This window comes from Rhinolophus sinicus, chromosome 2, assembly GCF_057876585.1.
Source record: "Rhinolophus sinicus isolate RSI-liver-muscle chromosome 2, RSI-T2T, whole genome shotgun sequence".
Taxonomy (NCBI): domain Eukaryota; kingdom Metazoa; phylum Chordata; class Mammalia; order Chiroptera; family Rhinolophidae; genus Rhinolophus; species Rhinolophus sinicus.
The window spans coordinates 7,895,551-7,916,314 of record NC_142502.1 but is presented as its reverse complement, the minus strand read 5'-3'; the positions used below and the strand labels follow the sequence as shown (position 1 = coordinate 7,916,314).

Sequence of the window (20,764 nt, the reverse complement as noted above, 5' to 3'; positions counted from 1 at the left end):
GTAGATAAAAAAGTTTGCTTTCCAGTCCTCCCTTCTTCGCTCAGTTTCACATTTCTTGTACTTCTCCACCTCCACCCCCCTCAGATCTAAAAGACAAAGTCAAGTGCTATTAGGCTGAGGAAAGAAAGCAGGCTGTCTCAAAATTCCAGCATGTGAAAGGAGATTTTGTTCTCCTGGCAAAGTGGTCCCAGTCGTTTCTCCCCTGGGACACCTTCCCTGACCCCCAGCCATTTCGGCTGTCTCCATGCCTGAATCAGACCTTTCTCTGAGAATTCTTTCTCTGTAGAGCCTTGTGGTTTTTACACTCACCCCACCACTTTATAATTTATTTTCTGCCTGGAATGTGAACTTCTTGAGCGCAGAGATTGGGTCTTACTTATTTTGGATCCTCAATACCTGGCACATGCTTGGCAGAGAGAGCAGGCCAGTAAAATCGGGGTTATGGAACCGATGCCCTGAACACCACAGCCACACTGTTTGCCTGGATGCCCACGTTCCACTGGGTGCAGCATGACTGGGTTCAGGCAAAATGGAAATACATGGATTGAAGTACGTGCTGGCTTTAGGAGGGCGGCCCTCCTGCCCCGTTGCCTGCGTCCTTGTCAATCCCAGAGAAATGGCTTGGCGTCTTGCTGGGGGGCGCTCCTGGAGGGAGGGATGGACAGGCTGAGAGGAATACCCCCGAGTCTGGCTTGCTTTGTTCCAGCCATTGCTCTAGGGCTGTACCCTGATGATTCTGGAATTGGGGTTTGATACCAGATAGTCTGACGCCCAAACCAACACTGAGATGGGATGGTTTGGAGTGGAGTGCGTCTCTAAGTGGCTGTGGGAGACTTTCCTTCAGAGGGTTGCTGTGGTGTAGGTTTTCCTTGTTCTTTGACTGTTAAATAAAATCAGACTAGTAGGTGGAGTGCTGTAAAAACAAAGGCTGTCAGCATTACAAAGTTACAAATGCAATAGAAAAAAGGAGGTGGGAACTGGCCTCAGCTCCATGTGGGACAGAACCTGCCTCCAGGGCTCTGGAGTCAAAATAAACACAATGTAAGAATTCGTTGGGTGAGTGAGCGAGTGACTAAATATCATCACAGAAAAATCGACCTGGGAGATTTCATTATTCATACATGAGAGCATCACTTTTTAAACACTTTTTAGTATGCTTCTCCAATTCTGAAATGGCTCCGTTTTCCTATGCTTTTCAGATTTCGGGAGACTCAAGCTTTTCTAAATGAGTGCTGGCTTGCTCACCTGACTGTCCTCCCTTCCTACCCTACTTGAATTCATGCTTCCTGCTTAGGCAAACAAACCCACATGTCACAATTTTCACTGGGTTTCTCAACTCAACACAAATATTAAGGACCTACTTGCTGGGTGATGAGGGAATCATTAAAACCCAATGTCACCACTAGAAAGGACACTTGAACACAAGACAGAACGAAGCAAGGGTCACGATAGAGAAATATACAAAGTAAAAATGGGTTATATTGGAGGAGCAATTAGTTTTTCTTGTAAATGAGGGGAAAGTTCCTGTATTAGGTAGCAATTAATCTGGATCTTGAGAGATTAACAATAATAAAGAAGCTAGTATTACTACTAATAATAATAACAAAAATTACAGCAAATATTTATTGAATGCTTATGTATTTTTTAATTGAGGTACAATTGACATACAACCTTCTATTATTCAGGTGTCTCAGCGTACAACACAATGATATAGTACGTGTATATATAGTGAAATGATTACCTCAATAAGTCTAGTTAATATCCATCACTATACAGTTACAGAATTTTTTTCTTGTAATGAAAGCTTTTAAGATCTAGTCTCTTAGCAACTTTTGAATATACAATACAGTATTACTAAGTATAGTTGCCATGCTGTACATTACACCCCTAGGACTATCTTCTAACTGAAAGCTTGTACCTCTTGACCTCTTTCACCCATTTCGCCCACCCCCCACCTCCCGCCTCTGGCAACCACCAATCTGTTCTCTGTATTATCAACTACTTATTATACGCTCACCACTGTAATCTAAGTACTTTATATGTGTCAACACATTTCATCCTCAAAACAACTCTCGGCTGTAGGTGCTGTAATTCTCTCTACTTTATAGATAAGGACATTAAGTCCTCAGGGCTTAACTGGCCCAGCAGCTCAGTAATCAGTAGGCTGCAGAGCAGACACAGTTGTGCTCCACACCCTGTTCTCCAGCCTGCGCCCTCACTGCCTCCGAGCAAATGAGACTGAGTAGGCAGAGGGAAGAGCAGGGGCAAGCGCATGGAAAACACATGCCTGATATGTGCAGACACTCGCCTTGAATGAGTGCAGCAAGGGAGCATTGGAGCACTTGGTGGAAACTGCGAGTGGAGATGGAAAAGAGACCAGATCGGGGCCCGGCAGGAATGCCATGTTCGTTTGCACTTTCGGATTTGTTTCTAGGCAGCGGAGGACCTTTACTGGAGGGAGAATGACTATACTAATCACAGTCAAATAGTTAAATATACTGCCCTTCACCCTGGGGCAACCTCTCCTCCTCCCCATTCCTAAGACCAACTCCTGCTCTCCCACGCTCAGCAGGAGTCACCTTTGCTAGGAAGATTTCCTGGTCTTTAGTCTCCCTCTGATCACCATCCATTTAATCCTGTCCCAACTGCTCCCATTGGTTGCCTCCAGCCAAAGGGGTACAGCCAGCTCTGGACCCCATCAGTTGTCCCTGTTACCACTTTGTGAGTAACAAATGCCATTCCCACACCTCACTGTCACCCTAGACCGTAATACATGGCATGCTGCAGGAACATGCAAGCTAATTTTCATAGATTTCATGTAATTCTTTTAGTAGCATGTTTCCCCGAAAATAAGACCTATCTGGACCATCAGCTCTAATGCATCTTTTGGAGCAAAAATTAATATAAGACCTGGTCTTATTTTACTATAACCCAGGACCTGGTCTTATATTATATATTAATCTTTGCTCCAAAAGATACATTAGAGCTGATGGTCCGGCTAGGTCTTATTTTTGGGGAAACATGGTACCACCATTTCCAACCCCAAAACATGATAATAACCAAAAGCATCCAAAAGAGGAGTACATTTGTTTTATCCATATTTTGAAGAGTATAAAAAATAATCCAGCATGGTTCCTACTCTCCAGCTACCACAGGTGACCAGAAATGGAATCAGGGAAGGTGTACCTTATCTTGCTAATGCAGTGAGGTGGATGGAATTATCTCCACTTAGTGTTTACCACGGGCTTGTGAGCTTACTAACTCCATTCTAGAAACCTCTACTGACTAGGGAGAAGTTCACTAAAAAAAAAAAAAAAAGAACAAAAAATTTACAAACAAGTATATTGTTGGCATGGGCCTGGGAGCATCTTGTCTTGGAAAAATAGATATGAGATAAGAAGAGTTTTAGTGATTTTTTTTTTTTTTTGAGTGATTTGGAAGATGGATCCCAGAGTAGAATCTTCAAGCTGGCAGATGATACCAAACATGTAAGAATTCAAATACTAGTCTAACTGGGATAAAGTGCAGATTCTGTTCAATAGGAGTGAAAGGATGCAGCTGAAATCATTTAGATAATTTCTATTGAAAGAGGAACTCTGAGTTCTCAATTACAACCTGGAAATCAGACCTGGAATTCCATAAGCAAACAAACTCATAGTCAAACCGAAGCCCCCAAACCAAAACCCATACAACTGAAAACAACAGCAGCAACCAACCAACCCTTTATTTCCCCCACCCCATTCTCCTACAAACCCAATAACATGTTGAAAAATGAACAAGAGAATTATATGGTTTAATTTGTATGTGAACTGAGACATTACTGGATCCTATAATTCAGTGCTTCTTAACCCTGTGACACCCAAGGCTCACTCTGTATAGGAAGTATTTTGTAGTTCACTTTTTACTATATGGAAATTGAATTCCTGTATAATATAATCTACCTACACTAATAATGATAATCATTGCTGTGATAAAGGGAGAAATAAAGGAACAATAAATTACAAGAATACATATGTATTCTTATCTGTAAACTACATTGGAAGACACTGAAGTTGTCAGATGTTTGCATACATAGAATCACATTGAATGTGATGCCCACAAACGCAGACTGTGACAGCACATGGCGTTAGTGATTCAAGTACAACACGCAATGTTGCTCTCAGGAATACAGCTTTCTGAAGTGATAGTGCTTGTTAAAGTTCTGAATGAAGCAAAATACAGTCTTCCTTCAATTTGCACAATGCTTGCATTCTAGAAAACAGAGTATAGTTGTGCATTGCATAATGACGTTGCGGTCAACAACCGATCCCATATACCCGGTAAGATTAAAATGGAACCAAAAAATTCCTATCGCCTAGTGACGCTGTAGCTGTTGTAACATTGTAGCGCAATGCATTCTTCACATGTGTGTACACAAACCTACAGCACTGCCAGTTGTATACAAGTATAGCACATACAATATGTACAGTACGTACGTAACACTTGATAATGATAATAAACGATCATATTACTGGTATATGTAGTTACCACAGTATACCTTTTGCCCTTTAGAGGGCACTCTTTCCACTTATTAAAAAAAAAGTTTGCTGTAAAAACAGTATGCCGTGTTATACCAGCAGCAGCCTTATACATCTTGTGTTTACAGCGTCTCTTGAACAAATCATTTTCTCTTGTGTGTGATTTAATCTCGTGTTGTTTTGTACAGCAACATGCTGTGTGGGCTTGTAGCCGAGGAGCAATAGGCGATGCCACATGGCCTGGGTGTGCAAGAAGCAAGACCACCCAGGTTTGTGTAAGCGCACTCTGTGATGTTCGCACAACAATGAACTTGCCTGGTGATGTATTTCTCAGAATGTACCCCGTCAGAAAATGGTGCATGACCGTATAGTAAAACCCTGCTAAATATAATACACTTTGTGTTTATAGAAGAGTTAAATTCCACTATTATGAGATCATTATAATTTTTTCCTAATTGATTTATCTGGCAAAAGAGTCAACATTTGCATGGGAATGGAAGATAATTCTTTGACACTGTAACAACCAAAAACATCCCATGAATTTAAGATGGAAGTGTGGTACTGCCCCCATTGAAAATCCTGACCTAGTCCCAGTGAGCTAAAGCAACTGTGGCTCAAACATGCTGCATGGGGTGTCCACACCACCAAGCTAGTTTGTACCTAGGAGGACCCTGGAAACTAAAGGGAAAACATCCTCCTAGGTTTCTGATAAATCTTGATGCTAAGGGTCCCGGGGTGATGCTCTAGGATGCATCATTTCAAAAAGTCACCCTTCTTTAGAGAAGACCTGGAGACAGATCCTCCAAATTAAAGAAAAAAGTACATTTCAATCCAACAGTAGAAGGCTTTACTCACATTAGATGTTAACCAAGTGACTGAATGACTGACAGAAGGTTTATAGCAACTAGAATCAAAATTGTTGAAAGTCAAGAACAAAAATACAGTGGAATGGATACCGAACACCCATACCTCTAGTTTTCTGAGCTCTGTCCCTGTATCAACTTGGAATTCCAGAAAGTACCTTGTTTTGGTCTACATTTGAAATGCTTTCAATGAATTGCAATTTGGTGCTACGTCCTTAGCTTTAATTCAAGATCAGTATACTAGTGACACATGAAGCACAATTTTGCTTCTCTGCCAAACCACTGCTCAAGAAAGTGATTGCGTTCGCAGTCTAGGAGTTTTGCACCTTGAGAATGTCCTTGCTTTTTTTTCAGTTTATCAGAACTACATCCACCATTTCATTTTTGTTTTGTTTCATTCTGTTTTGTTTTGCTTTGGTTACTAGGAAGGTCAGAAACACATTTGACACTCAAGTACAGTGATTGTTTCACAGCAGTTTCCTGGTAAAATTATCTGCCCCTTTTCACTCTGGCTGCTGGTGTTTCTCTAATTTTGTTTTGTCTGGTATGTGCTTTTATTGTAAGCCACGTTATATTCTTGTTAGAAGTAGAGTCAGGTGTAACTTACCAGCCAATCAAGCACGTGAACAGTAAGTACCTGGCACTTGGAAGATGCTTAATCAGTATTTACTGAATGAAGGGAATGAATACATGGCTGGATCCTGGAAATGAACTGAATTTCACTTTTCTGTAACTGGCAGGGAATGGCCACTAGGGGGAGAATGAGCTCCCACTGATCCCTGTAAAGGACCTAGGGCGGCCCACAGGCATGGATTTGTAGAGTACAAGTAATGTTTTTAAATAATCAAATCCCGTACCTCTGAAAAGCATAAGACCTAGCCACCTGAATGAGTGAGCTTTCTAGTGTTCAGGATTCTCCCAGGTGGTGCACTTGGTGGTGTCATTTCCAGCGTAATACAACACTGGTGCTGCCCAAGGAACCAAAGACCAGAACCAGAGAGTGGAGCACAAAAGCCACACGAATGGGAGCTCATGTGTTTTGAGCCCATGGCACAAATCTCCATTTAAAATACTTGAAAAACAGACACACTGGATAGTTCTTGGCCCAGTCGTGTGCTTAAAGGATTAGAAATAAGAAAGCAAGAGGAACCAGGGGCGAGTTTAGAAAGACTCCTAACATTGGAGACCTGATGGCTAATTTACATCTTATCACTAAGCGCTAGATTACACGCTGTTTCCTATCACTTTCCTCTTCTCTGGGGACTCAGAGTCTCAGGAATTAAGATCTGTTGGTCTGGAAACTGGGGACTGAGGGTGCACGAGGCCTTACCCCTGACGGCTCCCTGAGTTACCAGCTGGGCTGGGCTGAAACCAAAAGTCCTCGTCACTTTGTTGTTTTCTCACCACCTACATAGCGAGAGCAACACATGTGAGAACTTTCTGAAGACTAGACGCCAAGAACACCCTTCTCAGAGCTCTCCGTCTTCCTCCTCCTCAGGCAACCTCTGCCTTTGGGGGAGCAATGTATTTTAACTTTCTCCTACAATAGAGAGACTGACAACCCTTATGTCGTGCGGGAGACCCTGCTCGCTGCGCCATTTGTTGTGCGAGGCGGCCTGCAGGGTCTCTGGTCCCGCTCCCCACATAAGAACGCAGGATACGGTGAGGCCAACAAGGAACACCCACGGAGCCATAGGTAGGGGAGCCATACCACCACGGTCTCACTGGAGGCTGGGCCCACTGGACGCTGACCTGCTGTCCGCTTTTCCGCCAACCCACCGACCGACGACTCTTCTCCACTCTCTCCTGTCTGTTCCTCTCTCTCAGCTCTCCTCCGCTCTGCTCGGCTCTGCTCGGCTCCTCGGCAATCCTCGGCAGCCCTCCGTAGTCGCAGCAGTTATACCAGCGGCCAATTGGCTAACCGGCCACAGCCGATGGCCAATCAGCCACAGCCGACGGCCATTCACCACCTGAGCCAGTACCCCTTCACGTGAGGCCGAGAGCCTGTAAACTACTCTCTGGGGCTCTGTCCCCATACCTTAAGCCAGGGGTCCTTTGCCTATAGGTCCATGAACTTGGATGGGAAAAAAATTACGTCTTCATTTATTTATTTCTAACTGGAATTTAGCATTTCCTTCCATTCTGAATACAGGCATCAAACCACAGTGAACTAGCAGGACTTGTGACTGTTGCCAAAAGAAATAACAGATATTTTCTGCCACATTGTACGTTACAGAAATCTCAAGATATTGTTTATAGTTACCACTACTTTGAAATTATCGTACTCATTAGGTCACTGCTAGATCTCATCATTTCAAGCATCAATGAATACATGTTACTATATGATAATTTAAAAATATTGCAGTATAATTGATTTCCTTTGTAACTCAATGTATTTTATTTTGTGTATTTAAATACAGAGGGTTATCCATCTTTAAATGCAAAGATGAAGGGAAAAAGGTTAAGAATCTCTGCTTAAAGAGAATGAGCCCTCAGGGCTCCATTAACCTCTCGCTCACTGACTTGCTATGGATCATAAATACATAAAATGTGGATTTCTATTGAAGCCCAGCAAAGGGAGTTTAGCTTCTCAAGCATTGAAAGGAAGTCTTATTACTAAGGAATTCATATAGATTTGATAACAAAACAGCATTATAGAAAGTATATTGGGGCTGCTGGTTGGTTCAGTTGGTTAGAGCACATTGCTCATAACAGCAAGGTCGCTGGTTTGATTCCCACATGGGCCAGTGAACTGTGTCCTCCACACTTAGATTGAGAATAACAACTTGACTTGGAACTGATGGGTCCTGGAAAACAAAACAAAACACTGTTCCTCAATATTCCACAATAAAGTTTTTTTTAAAAAAGTATATTGATTTGATCATCTACAGTTTCTGCATTTCAACATTATGCGTCTATCCAGTGTTTTATTAGTTCACAGCCATCTTCTTGGTTGCGGGGAGGAACAGATTGAAGGTGCTGTCTGCCCAATGTCACTGATGGAAATAAAAACGTAGGAAGAATGTAGGCAGAACCTTTCAGCTAGCATTAAACAAACAAGACCCCATACATAAGACAGCTGGGGAAACCATTAAGGACTATAAATAATTGATGGACTGAGATTGTGGAGATGTCCCTACATACCTCCCTAATTGATTAAAGATTGTTTTGAGAAGTTCATTACAAAAATAGTAGCTAGCAGTGAAGAACATTGTTTTGCTCATGTATTTTCAATGAGGATGATGTACATTGAACACAGACCATTATACCTGTAATCACTGAAGATACAGAATCCATATTAGAAAAATACAAGTTTGAGAATTTGATGCTTTTAGAAACACCAGACGACCAATTTAGTAAAATTTAAAATCTTATATTATCACCTCAGCAGAAAATGCAAGGGTCTGTCTGTATAGAACATCTTGTCTTTTCTGAAGTAACACTGCAGAGATATGAGGCCAGGAAAATTGATGCCCTTTTTATTGTTTTTTTCTCCAGGTACGACCGGGCTGGGCTTTTAATTATTACTGATGACCTGAAGACATCTGAAGGGGAAAGTTAGCTCCTATGAGACATTGATACTTTTCTTATTGCTATTCGTAAATTGCCCCAGATTGGGGATTACTTCTGCTTTGCAGAAATTATCTGCTTGGATCCAAATTTAGAACCATCTCTGGCAAAACTTCAGAAAAAGATATGCTTTTTTCTTAGATGGATGTCAAAGGCTGCGGCAGGACCCAGTGAAGACGCTGCAGGGGTGGCATGAGGCTCTGGGAGCAACGGCTCCAACACAGGGACAGCCTCTTGGGACTTCCTCGTACTCAGGAGGGTGACACCGTTAAAACGGAAAAGAAAGAGCTGCAAGCAACACGGTTGCCAATGAAATAGGAGCAGGAGCACTTTCAAGAACGTGGTTTGCTGGGGACTCTGAGCTCATCCACAGGACCCGGGGGCTTGGTCATGGAGTGAAGAGACTTAACCTTGGCTCTAAGAAACAGAGAACAATGGCCCAAGGAGTCAATCTGAATTCCCTCCAGGAATTAGAACGTGAGGTGATTCTCCAGGTCCTGTACCGAGACCGGGCGATTCAAAATATTGAGGACGAAAGGATACGGTATGCTGTCATTGGGATAGGTGGAATTCTCTGGGTTTTTGGCTCTTTCTACTAGGAGTCTGCTCCTATGGGCTTGGCCTCTTGTCCCTGGAGAGAGAGTACCAATGACACAGGCTGTGGGTAGAGATTACCTCTGCTGTTTAACTCAACTTGGAAGACGGGAGGGACCAGGGAGGCTGCTTTTGTTATTCATTTAAATGGTGCTGTGTGTGTGTGTGTGTGTGAGAGAGAGAGAGAGAGACAGAGAGAGAGAGAGAGAGAGAGACAGAGAGAGAGAGAGAGACAGAGAGAGAGAGAGAGAAATTTGCCTACTTCGCAGGAATAATTCAAAGGAAGCCGTCAGGCTTCCAAAACAGCCCTCAGGGGAAAGACCTCCGTTAAGGGCTTTCCTAAATTATTTTTCATGGTATCTGATGGCACAATGAAAAGCAAGCAAAGCAGCTTAGAAACAGCAAATCTGCTGGAATCCGTTCCTGTCTTTTGTTGGTTTTTTTTTCTCTCTTGCTTTTGCTTCCCAGTCGGCTCTGAGTATCAGAGGAGTATAAAATACCAACCTGCTCAGCCTGTTCCCAGACTGATTTGTCAATAGGGAGCTTCTTTCCTTGTGGTCTCTTAAGCTGCACAGGCTGTTTGACGTTGGTTGGCATTTAATAAAGCAGGGCTCGATTGTGTCAAAGCTGTCCATTGTTACCTCTCAAGATCCATCTTTACACAGATTAGATTTAAATAGATGTTGTTTTTTTATCAATGTTGATGGAGGACCTGAGGTTTAGAAAAAAAGTAATGGAATAGGCTTTTTGGTTTGTTTTTACTTTTATTAGCATTTATGTGAGGCTGAATTTACTTCTAGGCCATAAGCTTTTGTGTTTTCAGTTTCTCGTGGGATGGTTTTCTTTTGTGCAACCTCCTCTTCTGGTTTAGGCACAACTGGCTCCTTTTCAGTGAGGGTCATGCCAGTGTGACAGTGGGAGCTGACGTGTGGGTTTGCCCGCCCGAGAGCTCTGCAAGTGTCTCGGGAGCTTTGTTCACGTGGCTGTGCTCAGTGACCAGAGAACCTACATCTAAACCCTTGCATTCAGCATGACTCTCTGCAGTTTTAAGCATTTTAATGTGCAGCAAAAATTCTGCACTCTTTTTGGGCCACCAACCCTGTGTCTAGCCCCATGGTTTGGCCTGAGCCCACCTACCAACGCCACCATTGTGACGACGGAATGGCACACACTGCTTCTATAAAGTGACACCCTTCAGATACTTGGTGGCTTTTCAAATATGCCTACCATTGATGTCCTGGGCAGTTTTACGAGTGTTCTTAAAGTGAACACAAAGATTGGAACCTCTCGATGTGCATTATTTTGTGGGGTTCTCTGGGTCAAGTGAATAGTGAACCATTTTTAGAGGTCACCTCAGGCTGCGGCAGGAAGATCAATTTTGTTTTGTTTTTAATGGCAGAACTCTTTGAGAGTCTGCCAAGAAAAATGCACATATAAAATAAACCTTCGCACAACCAAATGCTTGAGGAGTGAGGGAAATTTCCTGGTCAACTGGAAGGTACAATATTCATTTTCTACCATCACCTGTTATCCCAAAGCTCTCTAAATGTACTTAGACTTCCTTCTACTCAGAAATGTAACACACTGACCAACGTGGATTTTTTTTTTTAATGATTAAAGAGCTTTCTGTGATGTAGAAACATCATTTTGATTGTCAACAAAGAACATGGAAAACTGTTTTGTTCCCGGGGGTACTGATTCTAGGGCAAATCCTGAAAGTTGGATGTAAGCTTATTTCTACAGAGTGACTTCCCGCCTCTAAAAGTAGGTAACAGACATTTCATAAAAGTGCTCTGGTTAATAACACCTCTTTGGGGTCCAAGGTAATGTCCTTTTGCCCTAGGGCATTGCATAGGGGAAGAGGGCTGGCAGTACACTGACCACCCAGAAGAAAACAGTAGCAAAGCAGAGCATCAGTTCAATAGTTTTATTGGGTAACACATGACAATAGCAGGCATGTATGCTATATATTTGTAGATCTTTCCATGCCTTGCACATTAGAATTAATGTCATTTTCTGTGTTTTTCCCTTTTCTCTCACTGTTCTTGCTTACCATTATCATGCTCTGTGGGCTGGAAGAGATGAACCTAGAACAAATTAGCGACTAACTTCTCTTTGCCAGGCATACTGCTTATGCTTTGCTATGGCATAAGCAACCCTGGAGGTAAGATTCCCCATCTGTGAAACAAGCCTCATGACTGGCCATGGTGGAAACCAGGGGTGCTGGGTGCCAGGGCCCCTTCTCTCTTGCCATAGCCGTACTGTTGGAGTCCCGACCGTGGACGAGTGTGTCCAGCGTTGGTCCTTCCATTCAGTCAAATCTTCACATTTAACTCTCTGGGCCGCAGGAAACTGAAGACGCACCTGCAGCATCTCCGGTGGAGAGGCACGAAGAACGTGAGCCAGGAGAACAAAGAGAAATTGTGTGCCCGCTGCCAGCGGGTGCTGGGGCTGCTGCTGAACCGGGGGACCGCGTGCCAGGGCTGCAGCCACCGCGTGTGCCCTGAGTGCCGCGTGTTCCTGCGGAGGAGCCACGTGTGGAGGTGCACAGGCTGCTACGAAGACAGGTGAGCATGGGGGACGCAGGTCTCAGAGACGGTCGGAGACAGACCATTGATAAAGAGAGCCGGCCAGTGACTACCGAGTGCCTAATATGGAGAGACCTTTCTAGACTCGGAGGTTACTGTCATTCAAAGAGATTTTATTATATAAAAAACGTGGGTTTTTGTTTGTTTGTTTTTGTAAATTTACAAAAGTTTGTTTGTAGTGGCTAAGGAAGTGCTCACCCAGGAGTTAAGATCCATTTGGATTTTGACAAGGTGCCCTCGTTTTCTTAGAGCTTCACTTATCTCCTCCAGGAAAAGTGGGGTGACTTGTACCACAGGGCACATTAGAGTGACCCTGTGCAGCTTTAAGTAAGGCCTTTTGGAAGGAGGCGAGCTGACCCCTATTGGACATGCGAATAAACAAATGAGAATGCTTTCTGCTAGTGGTAGATTGGATCTACATTTATTTTAACCTTTTGGTATTGTGAGGTTTAAACATTTTTTTTTTAAAACATGGAATTGGTATTTTTGAACTACCCATTTTGAAAATGGTAAAGGACATATTGGGTTTGGTCTCCTACTGTTCAAAGCAAGAATGGGCTGGTCGTTGATTCTTGAAAACCCCAGGGAGAATGTTTCTGGTTGTTGGGGAAGACATCACAGAACTTATGAGAAGGGAGACACGTTTGTCAGCTGTGAAGCTAGGAGAGTAGCCAGGGACTTTGAGATTCGTGACTGCCAAATATTGCTGCAGAGGCGTGACTGCTCCAGTGAACAGAGATTGTACTAGGCGCTCACACAGTGTGAGGAGGTAGCTGGATTTTCTCTCCCCCTAACTCGGGAGGATTGTTTGTTGGGCATCCTGACATAATCTCCTTCACTTTCCTGTCCTTTGCAAGGCCTGATGTGTTTCAGCCACTCATCCAAAGAAAGGTGACGCTGTCCAACCAGATTTCTTTGGTCCTGAGCTGCATACCTTCTGCTTCTCTAGAATCGTGCAAGGCATACTGACTCATATCACACTGGACCTCTGCGTGTCTCAGGTTTCTTTGGCTTGTGGACACTCATGCCCTTCAGGCTTTTCTCAGCTTGAGAAGGAAAAACAAAGAATTACCGTGAGCCACCCTGGCCACACTTGTGCTCCTGTAGGTCTGGACTTTTGAGAGAGTAGGGGACAATTCCAAATAATCTCTGGAAAGATCTTAAGATATTCTTCCGTATCAATTAACCATATGTAGTTAAAATCTAAACATTGCTTCGTAAGGTATTAAATTCTTCAGCATTTTTCTTTCTAATAGTTAACTATAAGCAAACACAATCAAAACAGGAGGACAGGGCTGAGGCAGTCTCCTGGGACGCTGGCCGTGTTGAAATCTCCACCCCAGAGGTGTCGGGCTGTGGGTATTGAAACTTTACCCTCTAAGTACACCAGTGTGATTTCTAAAACCCCAGCTTCCTTATTTGGAAATAGGATGTTTTTCAAAATACCTACCTGCATTACCCTGAGTGAACTGACACAGGAAATCGAATGGGGAGAGAGCTAATTAATTTGTAACAACACATGTTTCCCCCCGCCTTTCTCTTTGCTTTCTGAGCAGCTCTCTGTTCTCTCTTGGATTGGTCCACTCTGGGCTGCCATCCTATTTTAGGGCCAAAGAGAACGCTTGGTGAAACTGCAGAATATTTGACACTCGTAACTGGACTGTGACCTGGAAAAGGGTTTCGACCCCAGTCGTTGGGCTCTCCTGGCTTCTTCGTCAGCCTCAGACTCGTTCCTCAAAAACAAGCGGCTGTGTGGTGGAACAGGAGGAGGGAAACAGGTTTTTAAAATCAAGAAAGGGGAATCTCTAGGATAGTAATTTTAAAAAAAGCAAAACCAACTTACTGATTGCTGCAGTCAGTGAAGAGGCTTTTGAAATGTGCTGGTGTCGGGTCCCAGGAGGCCGCTGAGGTTCCTGCCTTCTGGGCAGGCTTCCCCATGCAGGACCACTGAGGGTGAGGCTGCAAAGGGCGTCGGGAGCTCAGAGGAGGGAGAAGTGAGGGAGGGCTGAGTGGCTCGAGGTGACGCTCCAGAGTGTCCATGGTCGGAGCATTTGTAGGAGAGGGTCAGGATTAGAGAGGGGGCCGGACATTGTCAGGGTGATGGGACAGCCACGCACCACGTGCGAGATGCTGGCTGAGTGTTTCTTTACATCGAATGTTTATTTAAACCATAAAATAATCTGACGGGGCAGCCACTACTGTTATCCTCATTTTACAGGTGAGGAAACGGAGGCTTAGAGACACAAGGTAGTTAGTCCTCAGCCCAAGGCCATGGAGTCGGTAAAACTGATATGCAGGGTCCCCTCCTGATCTCTGCCCTCTCGTGCCTGTTGGGAGACTCTCCCGGAGGGTAGAGGCTTCAAAGGCACTCAGAAGCCTTTGGATTGGGGCAGTAGGAAATGGACTGTGAGCATATCTCAGCAAGAGAAGGGGACTGTTTCCCCACCCTGTGAACCTGGGCTGGCTGTGACTCGCTTTGACAGATGATATTATGCAGCAGACGTGCCATCATGTCCTTCTGAGCCGAGGCCTCATGGGCCTTGTATCATCCACTCCCCACTCTGCCCCCACGGCAATTCCGGCGAAGCTGCTGCAGGGAGAGAGAGCACCGAGCACAGCTGCCAGGGTTCAAGCCTCAGACCTGTGAGAGAGCCCAGGCCAGGTCACAGAGCCTGACCCAGAGCAGAACTGCCCGCCCACCCTAGAAGCAGTGATCAATGGTTGCCCTGTTACCCCTGCTGAGTTTGGGGGTAGTTCGGTTTGTTCTGTAGCGATAGACCACTGATCCAGACCTCCTGGGGGGGGGGGGGGAAGCACAGCATCCTGCTCCTGAATTCCAAAACAAAACTGTTCAGGTGCACGTGTATCATTATCATTGAAAATCAAGAGACAGTGCAAAAGACGTTCTGCTAGTTGTTTCCTGCTTCAAGTGAACATTCCTCGAGTTTGGAAAATGGAATCTCTTACATTTCAGACTGATACTCCCAAGATTTTCATAATCTCATGTTTTGATAAAATACTGAATCACCACTTTATATGCACAAAGGCAAATATCTAACGTATGAGAATGGAATAATTCACACTCATTATTACACATACTTCTAGTCTTCAAGTGAGTCAAAGATCTACTTTATGAAAGATTGAAAAGAAATCCAGTGCCAGAAATACCAGGTATAGAATAGGAGAATTGGCCAAGGAAGGATTTATTTAGCTTGGTACCAAGGTTAAAATAACATTTCTCTACTGCCTACCTTCTATTTCAAAACTTGATTTTTTTTTTTTTCTAATCTGATGTTTAACATTGTGGATAGAAAGTATGTGCGTGTGTTTCACATGAAAAAGCATATATAGACAAGTTAAACATATTGAGTAAAATATTCCACATATGTGTACATTTACAAATTTTCTAGAGGTTAGCTCCTAAGACTAATTTCACAAGGGAAAAGCCTTTTGTTCCATGAAATAGTTTTTTGGTATTGTTGTTATTGTTCTGAATTAAAAATGGCACCTGTTTTAGTTCTCACAATATAGCTAGGCTGTTATACATGATACACGCACACACACACACACACACACACACACTCTTCCTTTTGTTGAAGCTGAAATTTCTTCTGTGCTCAGCATGTAATTAGTCATGGCAGGCCTTGCTTTTAAAACCTTTTTGAAATGAGTAACCTTTCTGTATTATTAACTATTTTGTTCGTACTGGAAGTTGTCACCTCACTCTCAGTTCGGCTGAAATCTTTTGCCCTGCAGGGAAGGTCAGCCCCAGGAGGCCGTCTCCCTGGGCTGGCACTCCGCTTGGTAGTGAAGTGCTGCGTGGTTAACACTCCAGGCTGGAGTGTAGGCGAGAGGTGATGCTGGACAGGCTGGTAGTTCCTTTGAAGTCTTGTTCTCATAGGACTCTCCACAATAACATACACATGTCCATAGATCAGACCAAAGTGATTCCACAAATGCAAGTCATGTGTGGATTTCATGACTTTAGATGATTCAACTCCTGCACTGTTCCTTTAATGCAAATAGTTAAGAATCAACATCAAAAAGCTCTCCTTTCGGTGGAAAGAAGTTTGCCCATGGATTTGTGCCTAATGTTAAAGCTGATCTGTCTGTTCTCTGAAATCCCGTCTAGCTTTGGGATGCTCTGGTGAAAGTGCGATTAGATTTTGTGATATCTTTCTCAGATTCCAACTTACGCTTAAGGATTGTTTTAAGAAATGAACTAAACCGATTTTTTAAAAGGAAAGAAATAAATCTGCCTAATTCTGCTATGTACTGTGCTACCCATATGAACACTACTTTTATAACTTACGATAATGAAGTCAACAGATAAGAAACCAGTTAGTCCTTCTTCCTTTTAAAATTGTAAAAACGTGTCAACAGGCAATGAAACTGTTACCTTACCCACAGCCCTCAAAGCCTGGCCTAGTTTTTGCCACACCTGAAATGATTACTTTGTGTTTAATTTTAAGAATTCTGGGGCTCTACAGTCTAGGGGTAGTAAATTCATGTTACTTTGCTGCTTGGGAAAAGGACAGTAGGATGTGCATGACAACAGAGGTAATATATCTTATGTGGTAAAGACATCTCAGTTCATTTTGAGTTCTGTTTAGGAAACGAGTATTTAAAGTTTGAATCTTATTACAAATGTTAACAGAACCTAAGAGCTAGTGCATCGCAAAAACTTTTTCCACCTGAAATAACAAAATGAAAATATAATTTTGGTTTTGACAACATCATAGCTGTCAAACTGTACTTTAGTCAATAGGCCAATGTTCGTAACAGCATTGTTTATAATAGTCACAGACAACCCAAGCGTCCATCAGCAGAGGAATGGGTAAGCAAAATGGGGTATATCTGTACCATTGAATATTATTCAGCCCTAAAAAAGAGTGGAATTCTGATACATGCTGAAGCATGGATGAACCTCGCAAGCATGCTAAGTGAAATCAGAGACACGGGAGGAAAAATATTATATGATTCCACTTACTAAAGTAGGCAAATTCATAGAGACAGAAATGTTTTATAAATAATTTTTATCACTTAGCCAATCGTTTTGAAATATCTATACTCTTAAATTATTACTTGTATGTTTTAGAATATCTCCTTAAATAATTATTTTTGTCACCTACGTAGTTCTCTAATTACATTTACAACAATTATTAAACCAACTCTATATTTTAATTGATTTTGAGACTGTGATTTCCCAATTTGCAAGTTCTTTATTTTGATTTCAGGATTTTTTTCCCCCAGAAAAGCATGTGGGCGGCATATGTTCTAAGCCACTACATATTTGAGAAGGCCTTCAGTTAGCCTTGCCTCATGAGTGACGACTATACTGGGTTTTTAAATCTTGAGTCCCAACCTTTTATCTCAAAATTTAGTGAATGCTTTCTTATGGTCTTTTGGAATTTACTACAACAGAGACATCTGAAGCTAGTTTTAGTTTTGTTTCCTTATTTATCATCTGATCTTTATGTACTAGAAATATTTATTTTCTCTGTATCCTGGTAATTTAAAACAGTTTCTAGCATGTGTGTGGGTATGAGTCTCTCCACATCAATTTTCATCAAACAAAGTTCCTTTGAGCTGCCTATCCTTTGGGTTTGCTTGTTTAATTTTTTTTTAATTATGGTAAAATGTGCATAACATAAAATGTACCATCTTAACCTTTTTAGTGCACAGTTTAGTAGTATTAAGAACATTCCCATTGTGCAAACCTCACTACCATCCATCTCCAGAACTTTTGCATCTTGCAAAACCGAAACTTTGTACCAGTTAAACAACTGTTGTTTTTTTTGTTGCCTGTGTGATGTCTAATATTTATCATTTAATGCCTTAAAACAGGGCCTCCTTACTTCCCTCCCTCAGGCCCTGGTAACCACCCTTCTACTTTCTGTCTGCGCATTTTCACTCCTCTCGGTACTTCATGTAAGTGGAATCAAAAAGCCCGCATTTGTCTTTTCTGATGGCTTATTTCATTTATCTAATGTCCTTAAGGCCCATGCATGTTGTATCATGTGTCAGAATTTCCCTCCTTTTTAAGGTTGAACAATATACAATGGTAGGTATATACCGAGTTTTCTTTATGCATCAACCTGTTGATGGACACTTGAGTTGCTTCCACTGTTTTGCTGTTGTGAACGGTGGTGCTATAAACGGGGGCATAAAATGTCTCTTTGAGACTCTGCTTTCAATCTTTTGTGTATATACCCACATCTGGAATTGCTAGATCACATGGTATTTCTAGGTTTAATATTTTAAATACCCACAATACTGTCCCACAGCAGCTGTGTCATTTTACTTTCCCACCAACAGTTCACAAGGGTCCCCACATCCTTGCCAACACTTGTCATTTTTTTTTTTTTTTTCGATAATAGCCACTACTGGGTTTGAAGTGGGGTTTGCTTGTTTCTTGACTCAGTACCATTTTCTTTAATCAGGTCTGCTTTTTCGCATTATTCTTGTCTGCCACTTGCCCTGGCTTCTTGCGGAATAACTTTTCATATGTAGGTTGTGACCTCTATCCTCCATTTGTATTATCTTCACTTTCAATGTTTAATGTCTTTTTCTTTTTATGTCACGTTCTGGGAAAGCATCTCTCACATCAGCCTCACTGATTCAACCTTCCAGACTCAATTCTGCTCTTCCCGTTCTGCTTTTGCGTTGTTAATTTCCTAACTATTCCTTTATTCCAGTCTGTTGTCTCTGCTTCAGCTGGGTTTTCCTTATGTCATTCTGTTCCCTTTCCATAGAGGTGGGTCTTAAATGTTTTTGAAGACTGTTTTCTGGAACTTTCCCTGTTCCCCCCCAATAATGCACATACAGGGTATGCGTGTCCCTGGGCTTCAGGACTCCGTTTCTCCTGCCTGTGGCATCATGTCACAGGGGCTCGGCTGCCTCTCAGACATCCGGGTTGAGGTTTTGCCAACAGGCAGGAGGTGCTCCTCGTTCTTTGCCCCTTCTATGGCCCCTTCGGTGCTGGCAGATCTCGTCTTAGATCTATGGGGAAGACGGGGTAAAGCACAGCATCTAACCCAATTTTTATTGTCAAGATCTTAACAAGTTCAGCTCTGTCTAGCTGCAGCATTTGTCTTTTTTGTTGACTAGTTATCTGATATAACAAACCGAGAACCATAAACCCATGGCCAACAGGGTGCAGACAGCCCACAGGCTGTTTTTCTTTTTTTTTGCCTGTGTGATGTCTAATATTTATCATTTAATGCCTTAAAAACAGGGCCTCGGTTCTCCACGTTGCCACGGCACCCACCCCTCCCTGCTGCCTCACATCCAGCCCACTCTCCTCATTTACAGCTTCTACTGGGAGCCTGAGTTTGTGAGCCCACCCTACATGTTTAGAGGGCACGATGCACGCTGTCACCAGGGCTCTACCTATGTTGGGCCCCACCTTATCCCTCCAAGTCTCAGGCTGCTCCCTGCAGAGATGAGCTACTCATTCATTCACCGACCCACATAGATTCACTGGCCGCTGCCATAAGCCTCCATTGTGCTTGGGCTGTGTATACGGCACCGAGTATGACACAGAGGGGACCCGTCTCTCTCTGAGATCAAGGAAAGGAGAGTTATCAATGTTTTGCAAGAAGTAGTGGTAGCAGCTCGATAAAATCATTTCTTTATCTTCATCTCAATGCTCTGACTCCTCTCCCAGTTACCTAGGAGCTAATCACAACAATAAGTCTTTTTTTTCCTGTAAGAACGTTGAAATCAGATCAACTGAGCTGGTGGAAAAACTCACTAGTTTGCTTTGTAACTGAAAACCGTCTTAGATTGAGGATCATGTGGAGGGAACCGGTTTCCAACGGTATGCATGCATAGGCCCACTTTATTTAGCGGGCGTTGCCTCACGGTTGGAACAGCGAACACAGCGGTTAGGCTGATCTCAGTTTTACAAACTTTGGCTTCGTCATTTGGAGTCTCTGCAGCTTGTTTGTCTGAGGAGCCAGCCATCAGGGCACTGGTTGGAGAGCAGCTCTGCACAGGAAATGTGCTTCTTTAGGCGTTCAACGAATCCTGACTATACAGACCCGTTTTCCACCTGTGTGCGTTGAATGGTGGAAAAACACATGAGCAACTCTAGGGACATCATACCGACTTTTTGGGGAGCTTGAAGCATGGACACCTTGACTACCTGCAGATTCCAGTAATCTGGGTGCAAAATAAAAATGCTTCCAAGAGGCCTATTGGGCTCACTGCTGGCTCATAGTAATGAGGTCCAACTGTCTTTCCAGTAGGGTCATCCATTCATCATTCTGTTGAACGTGTGTATGCTGGAATTTGCAAAGGGCTTTCAATAGTTATTCCTCATGTGCTAATAAAACGACAGCACTAGCCGAGTTCAAGGCTATGAAAATGGGCGCTGGAATTTCCAGAAGTTTATTAAGAGGCTCTAGGCACCAGTTATAATTACAGGGATCCTCGTGCAGGGTTAGTGGAAAGGTCAGCCACTGAAAGAACTCAGGACTCCTGACAAGATCTTCTGCTTTCTCCCTCAGCCTGGCTTTCACTTTTCGAGGTGTATTTGCCGATTGACTGAAAAAATGTTATGCAAACAAGTCATGATTCTGCTTGAGACATGTAAAAGCATTAACTGTTACTGAGCTCAGAAAGTGTC

General features: G+C 43.0%; 1 protein-coding gene across 3 annotated transcripts in view; it reads left to right on the top strand.

The window, feature by feature from the left end:
* The window catches only part of SYTL3 (synaptotagmin like 3), a 79,483-nt gene that overhangs the window by 2,111 nt on the left and 56,608 nt on the right, over positions 1–20,764 (top strand). For 2 of the 3 annotated variants that reach the window (XM_019749468.3, XM_019749458.3), the window contains exons 2-3: positions 8,879–9,494; positions 11,893–12,111. In XM_019749468.3, the coding sequence (XP_019605027.3) occupies positions 9,385–9,494; positions 11,893–12,111 (329 nt within the window). In that variant the 5' untranslated portion in view covers positions 8,879–9,384. Of the gene's footprint in view, positions 1–8,878; positions 9,495–11,892; positions 12,112–13,807; positions 14,086–20,764 lie in introns of those variants that run through there. The other variant, XM_088795321.1, reaches the window with a different exon arrangement.